Consider the following 10060-nt stretch of genomic DNA (forward strand, 5'->3'; position numbering starts at 1 on the left):
TGACATGTATGCTTATCTTCTTCTCGTTCTTATCACGTCTCTCTAATCTCTAATGTCCACTGGCTTGTATGGAGGGTCCCTACAAATACAAATGGAAACATCAGAAAAAGTGGCAAACAGAAGGAAATGAGGAAAAGGAAGTTAATAAAATATAGCTTTTAAATTAAATGCAATTTGGCATATTATATTTGGATGGTATAATTTGACACTAGGAGCTAAAGAAAGCACTATTGACTAAGTCACCCTATTGGTTTTATTAAGGGACATTGTTGTGACTTGTGAGAACGGGCTCTTGCAAATTTGGGGAAAAGCTAAGCTATAGTCTGTGACAGAGTGGTCGGCACTATATTGTGATAATTAGAAAATTATTGGCCTATGAAGATTTCTATTTTAATTTCACAAATATGGTATCCACGTCCTAGGTGAATTTTAAAACTTTTGGGCGACGCAGGGGTGGTTGTGAAAGCAACAATTCTACATACAGTAACTCATTAATAATGACTGATGAAATTCACAAAGAATTTATGTTATATAAATTAATTGATAGTATATATAATGTACTTGTAAATACTTTATACATACTCATGCACATATATATATATATATATATATATATATATATATATATATATATATATATATATATACATCTTTTCATATATTTCTTTATACATCTTTCGAAATTACCAAGTCAAAATTGGCCAATAGAACTAGTTCTTAATGTATCTCAATTCCAGGTTATTTAAGAGAGTCTTTGAAGTTTGCTTATTTTTTATCTGTAAATGCATAAACATGAGAAACTAGGAAAAGACAAACAGTTTCGCCTACACTAAGCGAATAGAAAATATTCGATGAGAAAGAATGGTCAAGAGGTTATTGTGATTCAAACTCGCGAATTATGACTTCTTAACTACTACTTAAATTGTATTTCTGGACTCAATACTTACACAGTTCGGGCATGGGCGGAGCCAAAAGGAGATAAACCTCCTTCGTCGTAAAATTACACTATATATACTAGGTCAAAATTATTTTTTATATATATATATATATATATATATAGATAGTTGAATTCATTGACTTTTTCGTATATATATATATATAGTTGGCTTTCAGATTAGTGATATTGGAGCGGGATGACATTTCCTTCTGTTTACCCTCAAAATTGGATAACAATTGAATTTGTTAGTGGTTATAAGGACATATGGATTAACTTGATACAAAGGGATAAATTAGATTGCAATTAAAATAAATAGCGATAAAATAACTGCAAACCACGAGAATTGGATGATTTCAATTTTAGAATGTTAGACACCCTTGAGTTGAATATACTTTTATTGACAGAAAGATATCAAAGAGTAAGAGCTTGAAAAATGTATTGCTTATGAATGTATGTTACAATGTTCCTAATGAATTGTCAAGTCCCCTTTATATATTAGGGGAGATCTACCTATTAAGGTAGTATTATTTTATTGTTCTATTAAAGGCAAAAGTCCTTGATTTGCTGACCGTTGGTTCCCTTTTTGAGTCGTTCAGTGATTTCTGCCATAATGATTGGTTAATGGCGAGAATTACGGACCCTTGTCGGATGAGTCGGCAAAGCTTTTTCCGAGACCCCTAGAAACGGGACCGGTTATGCCTTTGGTTAACTCGAGGGAGAATTTGTTAATCTCGATGGCTAGTTTTGATGATGCTTTGGGTTCGATCTCGAATATTATATTCTGCCCTTGTCTGACCATGTTGGATGTCAGATCGAACCTCGGACTTCGATTTTTACCCAATTACAGATGTTCCGACCTTGGCCCTCCGTTGCACAAGCTCGATCGAACACCGAGCTCGATTTTACCCGTACACAGATAGTCCCCTCATTTTTCGGAGACTCGGTGACGAGAAATGATATGAGCTCTCGATTCTTACTTCGATCAATCATGACGTAAGCGACAAAAGGTAATTGAACGTCCCGCCGGTCCAGTCTTCAAGGCATTAAATATGTGTCAGTTAATGATCGGTCATCTTGGGATGTGAACCGCCGTTTTGAAAAACTTTAAATACCATTCAATCCATTCATTAGAACCTTTTCCATTCCAACTCTTGCTCTTGGGTTTTAAGAGAACTTCATCATCCTCATCTTTTGGTTTTCTGTCTTTAAGCTTAAGAACTTCCTTCCTTATTAGTTCTTTGAAATTTCTACATAAGTTACCTGCTAGTTACACCTACTCCTCCTTTACCAACATCTTCTTCTTTCCTCTATTTGGAATAAATGGCAAAGACTTCAAAATTTGTTCCTAGAAAATAAACCCCTTCTTCCTCGAAAACATCTGAAAATGTTTTGCCTGCTGCTACTGAGGAACCAACACCGGAACCCTTCTAAGGTCGTATGTCCCTTCGGGGTGCCCAATTAGGGCCGACTTCAAGATCGAGAAAACCCCCTTGGTACCGGGTCGGTGCGAGCCGGTCTCGAGGTATATATGTACTATTACTGCCAGCATCCTCGATAAGGTCAAAGCGGACTGCAATTGGGAAGATAAACTGTAGTGGTCCCTACCCCCGAAGAATCGATCACCACCTACGTGGAGGTTTTTTTTAAAGTATTTACACTTACCCTTTCACACTGGGTCCTTTAGATCCAGTTATCATAGCCTTTTGCAAAAGGTATGAAGTGACGCTTGGGCAGATCCATCCTTTATTTTGGAGGATTATTATTCTGCTTCGTTTCTTTGTGAGCAAGCTCGAGGGGTGTCCATTTACCATCGACCACCTCATGCGCTTGTATAGCCCTCGACTTTACCGAGGGGGATTAATCAAGCTCGCACTTCGAGCCACTAAGGGCTTATTCTCAAGCATAGACGAGGATCGGGACCGGGGCTGGTTGGGCCGATTCGTTCGAGTGAGGACCTTGGACTTAATCCCGGCTGCGGATATGCCATTCCCTAATAAATGGAACATGAAACGTAAGTATAACTTTGCCTTCAAGATTTCTTTTATTGATTTTCTTTTCCCTCCCTTATCATCAATGTTGTGTGATGATGCATCTGTTGCCCAGATGCGGATGTTGTTCCTCGACTCAAGGAGTGGGTCGAGGGCATTGTGACACATAGACCTTATTTCGAGCGCTTATGGTGTGAGGTCTCTAAGGGCCGATGGGAGGCCCGTAACCATGGTGAGAATTTTTTCTCTAAGTTATATTTGATCTTACTTTCACATCTTCGATCTTTGAATAATTTTACTTTCTTTTTATAGGTTTACTAAAATATGTCGAAATGAGGCCTCCAACAGCTGACGACGACATATACGCCGATCCTCCTGCTCCAAAGCATGATAAAGAGAAGAAAATAAGAAAAGCTCTGAGTTCCTCGAGCCCTGAAAGAAGAGACCGAGGAAGCGACTGGGGCGCAAACCTAAGAATGCCGTGCCCAAGAACTTTCATCGGACTCGCTCCATCGGTTGAGGGATGAGTCCGAAAAACAAGAAGAAGATTCTGAATTGGTGGCCCGCGTGAGAAGCGGTTCCGAACTACCTCAAGCCATGGAGGTCGTAGAAGAAGCAGTGGCTGAAGTCCCCGAACCAATGAGGGTCGAGACTATTTTTCCCCAAGTCAGGGAGGTCGAAAAAAAGACTGTGACCGGTACTTCTCAGTTACAAGATAATGTGCCTAAGGAGGCGCTTGGGGTGATCGATCTCTTTGGGTCGCCTTCGTTTACCGATTCTATGACAAATGAGGCTCAAACGTTGAAAGGTAACCTCAGCGAAGGGGCCCAAGGAACAGCCGATTCTTTCCATAATTTCTTTGATGGCCTAGATTCTACTGCTTCGGAGGATGTCACGAGGCTGGGCGACTTACCGGTACCAAAGAAGATACCTTCCCCGGGAGCTGGCGGGTCTTCTTCAAGCCTAAAATTAGTGAATCAGTTTCCAGCTCCGAGTGTTGATCCTACTCGTAGACGAGCAATTTTTATGTCCATTTCGGAGGACGCCCGGGTTCTCTCTACCCCGGTGGGGATTGCCAGTAAGAGGATCAAGCTAGAATGAATGAGGTGGAAGTGCCCTACCTGTTCGACGAAGCTCAACAGGCGCTGAATCGGGTAATTTCGAATGTCCCTTCATTATGTACTTAGATTTAATCATAAATAATCGTAACACTTTCCTTTGTGCTTGCAGGCCTTGGTGCTTCATCACGAGGACTCTCTCCGATATCGGGAGAAGTTTAAGCATCACGAGGCCGAGACTCGGGAGCTTGCTGAGAAGAAAGATACTTACAAGCTTGTTAGTGAGAAGCTTCAGGCCGAGTTAGAAGCGGCTCGGAAGGAGCATGCTGATCTGGTCGAGCAAGTAAGACGAATATTCGAACTTAGTGATGATAATTCAGAAACATTGGCTAACAACCCGAACCCACAGGTTCAAAAGAGACTTGACCAGATCGGGCAGCTCCAGGTGGAGGTGGACACTGTGAAAGCTGAGGCCAAAGAATGGAAGAAAAATATGGACCGCCTGGCCTCGAAAAAAGAGATCGCCCGGGCGCAGTTAGCTTCGACTGAGGTTCAGCTTCGGTCTATAAAGGAGAAACACTAGGTGCAGGTCAATACGATTGAGGGACTCCAATCTCAGTTGAAATCGCATGTTTCTGGTCAAGAGAACCTGGCCAAGAAGCTTGAGGCGGCCAAGTTAGAGGTCGTCATGGCCAAGACCGAGGCCGATGATAAAGTGTCCCAGTTCAAGGCTGATGTTGAGGCTATTAAGGAACAAGTGAGAAACATGGTGAACCATGCGAGGTGGCAATCCCGAAGGGAGGCCCTTGGGGGAGTCCATGCTCAGAATTTAGACATATTAGCTGAAATTGAGAGTGCCAAGATATACGAAGCCAAGGCCTGGAAGCTGGCTTATCCCGAAGAAGATTCTGAGGGATCGGGTGAGTCTGATGGTGGCGAAGACCCCATAGGCGACGACGTGGCCCCCAATGAAGATTATGCCATCTTTTTGTTGAGGTCGTTCGGCCTTTGTAAAAAATATGTATAGGGGCTATTCAGCTCTTTGTAAAAAACACTTTTCCCTTTCATCACTTTTGAATTTTTCCTTTGCTTTTTTATCTGTCTTTGCAAAGGTCGAAAATGCCTTAGCATGAAATAATTAGGTTATGTTCGAAGGTTCGAACAAACTTTGCCTTTAACGTTACTTTGTGTTAAGGCATTGTAGGGATTCGGTGTTACTGAAAACTTTTCCCCAAAATAATTTAGGTTTATAGCTTGTCGAGGGTAGTCTTTAGAACCGGTTATAAGAATTTTTTGAATGCCTTGTTTTTGTTACGAGTCTCGGACGTATCCGAGTCGTGTTAATATGGTCGTAGCATTTTTAGTTCGGGCAATGCCAAATAAGTTTCATACCCTCGAGTGTTATTAACTCGGAACGGCCTTAGCCTTTTTATTCGGCCAATGCCAAATAAGCTTCATGCCCTCGAGTGTTATTAACTTGAAACGACCTCAGCCTTTTAATTCGGACAATGCCAAATAAGCTTCATGCCCTCGGATTTTGTTAACCCGGAATGGCCTTAGACTTTAAATTTGGCATTGCCAAATAAGTTTTGTGCCCTCGGGTTTTGTTAACTTGGATTAAGGTGGCCCTTGGGTTCGATAGCTTTAGCTTCTTGAAAGATGTAAGAAATATTTTAAAGGACAAGATGTTTATGCGCAAGAAAGAATCTTCTTTTATATTCTTGTGCATAATAGTTGTACATGTATACATGTTTTGTGCCAGGGCTCGAGCGTTCTGTGTGGGCACGGTTCATTTGACCGTTTGGCCATTACAATAAATCCTATTGATTGAGGCCCTTTAATCACGAAGTTTCTTTTCTTGTTAGAGTTGATATCCGAGGGTATTTGGTATTTCCCCCCAGTGTTCGGGGCTTAATGAAGAGTGGCCTCGAATGTTGTTGTGATTATTGTCACCGGTTCGTGGCCGGCCTTCAATTCTAAGTTATCACGATTTACTTGTTGCCTCATTAAAAACCTTGCCGAAAAACCCATTTGGGACAAAGTCGGTTCAAGGAAAAAAAAGAGTGCAGCGCGTGCTTTCAGACCTAGGATCTCGTATCATCCCTTGTTGGTCACCTACTAGTGTTAGTTTGAAATGTAAAAATAAAAGAAAGAATCGGGGTCGTACCTTAGCAGTAATATCGCTTTAAATAAGTTATATTCCAGTTGTTCGGTAATTGCTCGCCGTTGATTGTTCCGAGCTTGTAGGACCCTTTTCCAGTGATCTCGATAATTTGGTATGGTCCTTCCCAATTTGGTCCTAATTTCCCTTCGTTTGGGTTTCGGGTGCTCAGTGTAACTTTTCTTAGCACCAAGTCCCTTTTATTGAAGTGTCAAAGGTTGTCCCTTCGATTGTAATATCTTTCGATCCGTTGTTTTTGGGCGGCCAGATGGACAAGGGCGGCTTCACACCTTTCATCTAATAGCTCCAGGCCTGTACTCATAGCATCATCGTTCGATTCCTTTGTTGCATATCGGAATCTGATGCTTGGTTCTTCGACCTCGACCGGTATTAATGCTTCGGTGCCATAAACTAATAAAAACGGAGTGGCCCTGGTACTGGACTTCGAGGTTGTACGGTACGCCCATAAGACCTCAGATAGCATTTCCTTCCATTTTCCTTTGGCGTCTATCAACCTCTTTCTGACGTTTTGGATTATGATTTTATTGGTGGATTCTGCTTGTCCGTTCCTACTAGGGCGGTAAGGATTGGATAAGATTCTTTTGATCTTATGGTCTTCGAGAAACTTGCTTACGTTGCTGCCAATAAACTGTTTCCCGTTGTCGCACACAATCTCGGCATGTTTTCCAAATGGACATATGATGTGGTCCCTGATAAAATCGATGACTTTTTTTCTCTGACCTTTTCATATGCCTGTGCTTCCACCCATTTAGAAAAATAGTCAGTCATAAATAAAATAAATTGAGCCTTACCGGGTGCCCGTGGAAGGGGGCCAACGATGTCCATCCTACATTTCATGAACGACCATGGTGACAAGACCGAATGTAGCGGCTCTCCTGCTCGATGAATCATCAGAGCATGCCTTTGGCATCCATCGTATTTTCGAACGAACTCGTAGTGGCTGATTATTTTTTTAACCAATGATTCGGCGCCTGAATGATTTCCACAGGTACCTTCGTGGATTTCCCTCAAAACGTATTCGATGTCTCCCGGTCCCAAACATATCGCGATCGGGCAATCGAACATTCTTCTGACTAAGGTTCCATCCCCGGCCAAGAAAAATCGAGTTGCCTTCGTTCGTAGTGCCCTCGATTATTTTGGGTCCGAGGGCAATTTTCAGATCTTGAGATATTCCATGCAGTTATTCCTCTAGTCCTAAGTTAGGCTCGTTGAGTTGATCTCGGCGTGGCCTTGTTCCATTACTGATCTTATAAGCTATACAATTTTTCCCGAGTTGATCTCGTTGTCTTCGACCGACGATCCTAAGTTAGCGAGGGTATCAGCTTCGTTGTTTTGATTTCGAGGTAAATGTTGCAAAGTCCATTCTTTTAACCGATGTAATGTTACCTGTAACTTGTCCAAGTATCTCTGCATTCGTTCTTCCCTAACCTCGAATGTCCCATTAACTTGGTTTACCACAAGGAGTGAGTCGCACATGGCATCGATCACCTTTACCCCCAAGCTTTTTTCTAATTCAAGGCATATAATCATGGCCTCATTGTTAGTAAATTTCACAGTCTTAATAAATTGCCTAATTATTTTACCTGTTGGTGACTTTCGTACGATGCCAAGACCGGACCCTTTTGCGTTTGAGGCGCCGTTCGTAAAGAGGGTTAAGATTCCCGAGGAAGTCCCCGAGTTAATCAATAACTTTCATTCGACCTCGGGTACTAAGGTCGGCGTAAACTCGGCCACGAAGTCTGCCAAAATTTGGGACTTAATGGTGGTGCGGGGCCGATACTCAATATTGTAACCACTTACTTCCGCGGCCCATTTGGCCAATCGGCCCGAGAGTTCGGGCTTCTGCATCACGTTCCTTAACGGGTAAGTTGTTACGACATATATGGGATGACATTGAAAGTATGGTTTTAGTTTTCTAGAGGTGCTTAGCAAGGCAAGCGCCAGTTTTCTAGGTGATGGTACCTAGTTTCGGCCTCACCTAAGGTCCTACTAACATAATAAATCGGAAATTGCGTACCTCGTTCCTCCCGAACTAAGACTCCACTTATCGCTATCTCCGAGACCGCCAAGTACAAGTACAGTTGTTCATCTTTCTTTGGTGTGTGAAGTAGCGGTGGGCTCGATAAATACCTTTTTAGCTCCTCCAAAACTCATTGGCATTCCGGAGTCCATGAAAAGTTATTCTTCTTTTTCAATAGTGCGAAACATCGGTGGCTTTTATCAGACGACCTCGAAATAAATCGCTCGAGGGCGGCTATGCGCTCGGTTAGCCTTTGCACAGCCTTTACGTTGTCCACGACCGTGATATCATCGATGGCTTTGATCTTATCGGGGTTGATCTCGATTTCTCGGTTGGATACCATGAACCCGAGAAATTAACCTGATCCAACTCCGAACGCGCATTTTTTGGGTTGAGCTTTATATTGTACTTCTTCAATATGCTGAAGGTTTCCTGCAAATATTTTAAATGGTCCTCTGTTCGCAGGGACTTAACCAATATATCATCAATGTAAACCTCCATCGATTTTCATATTTTTTCCTCAAACATCTGGTTTACTAGGCGTTGATAGGTGGCACCAGCATTTTTTAATCCGAATGGCATCACGTTATAACTGTATGTGCCGTATTTAGTGATGAAGGAGGTTTTTTCCTGATCACTCGGGTCCATCCGTATTTGGTTGTACCCAGAATAGGCATCGAGAAAACTGAGGATCTCGTGGCCGGCCGTAGCATCGATCATACGGTCGATGTTGGCCAAAGGAAAAGAATCTTTGGGGCATGCCTAATTCAAATCTTTGTAATCTACACACATTCTTAGTTTATTCTCTTTTTTAGGAACTACAGCTACGTTTGCTAACCAATTCGGGTATTTAACCTCCCGAATGGACCCTATTTTAAGGAGTTTAGATACCTCGTCCTTGATGAAAGCATGTTTGACCTCAGACTGGGGCCTCCTCTTCTGCTTGAACGGATTTATTTTTGGGTCCAGGTTTAGCTTATGAGTGGTTATCCCCGGTGGGATCCCTATCATATCGAGATGGGACCAAGCAAAATAATTTATGTTAGCTACAAGAAATTGAATAAGTTTTTTTCTGAGCTCGGGAGTTAACCCCGTGCCTAGTTATACCTTCCGATCAGGTAGATGCTCAACCAATATAACCTGTTCCAACTCTTCGACCATCGATTTGGTTGCGTCGGAGTCATCGATGATTATAAAAGATCGCGGAACCCCGTAATCATCATCTTCATATATCCCCTGCTTATCCGATTGGGTCGTGGCCAGTGTTGGTGACTGCTATTTGGCCTCTTGGTTTGCGCTCGAATTCGGTTCCTTCGATGTTGCGAGTATTGATATTGGAATCACTTCTTCGACTGCAAACATCTCTTTTGCAGCCTGTTGTTCCTCGTAGATTGTCTTAATCCCTTCCAGAGTTGGGAATTTTAACGCTTGGTGAAGAGTTGAGGGCACTGCCCTCATGTTATGGATCCATGGCCTTTCGAGAAGGGCGTTGTACCTCATGTCTCCTTCGATCACATAAAACTTGTCCTCTCGTATGGTTCCGGTAATATTGACCGATAACGTTATGTTATGCCCCGACCTCGGGGAGCGCAACCGGTGCTCAACAGAGTTACCTCAGTCGAGCAAGCCTGCACATTGCCGTCTACCCAACTTACCCAAAATAAAGAGAAGAGTGCATTTCCTTAATTAGTCTGTAAGAAGTCATGTGAACAACAACATTGTACATCATATTTAAAGAGGGACAAGTGATACAATTACAACATTTTTAGTTTAACTCTCCCAAAAATATATACAACCAACATTATATCTACGGAGCCTCTAACAGGAACAGAAGAGTGCGGTGACAGTGCCAGCAACAAGCCTCCTGCTATACCT

The 10060-nt window shown here is 42.4% G+C and overlaps 1 protein-coding gene across 1 annotated transcript; it reads left to right on the plus strand.

Moving 5' to 3' along the window:
• The first annotated feature begins 4022 nt into the window (after positions 1 to 4022).
• Positions 4023 to 4566, plus strand: LOC138907209 (uncharacterized). Its single transcript, XM_070197584.1, has 2 exons — positions 4023 to 4079; positions 4156 to 4566. The coding sequence occupies exons 1-2, from the start codon at positions 4023 to 4025 to the stop codon at positions 4564 to 4566; spliced, it is 468 nt and encodes a 155-aa protein (XP_070053685.1).
• The last annotated feature ends 5494 nt before the right edge of the window (positions 4567 to 10060 follow it).

Source organism: Nicotiana tomentosiformis, chromosome 1 (genome assembly GCF_000390325.3).
Source record: "Nicotiana tomentosiformis chromosome 1, ASM39032v3, whole genome shotgun sequence".
NCBI lineage: Eukaryota > Viridiplantae > Streptophyta > Magnoliopsida > Solanales > Solanaceae > Nicotiana > Nicotiana tomentosiformis.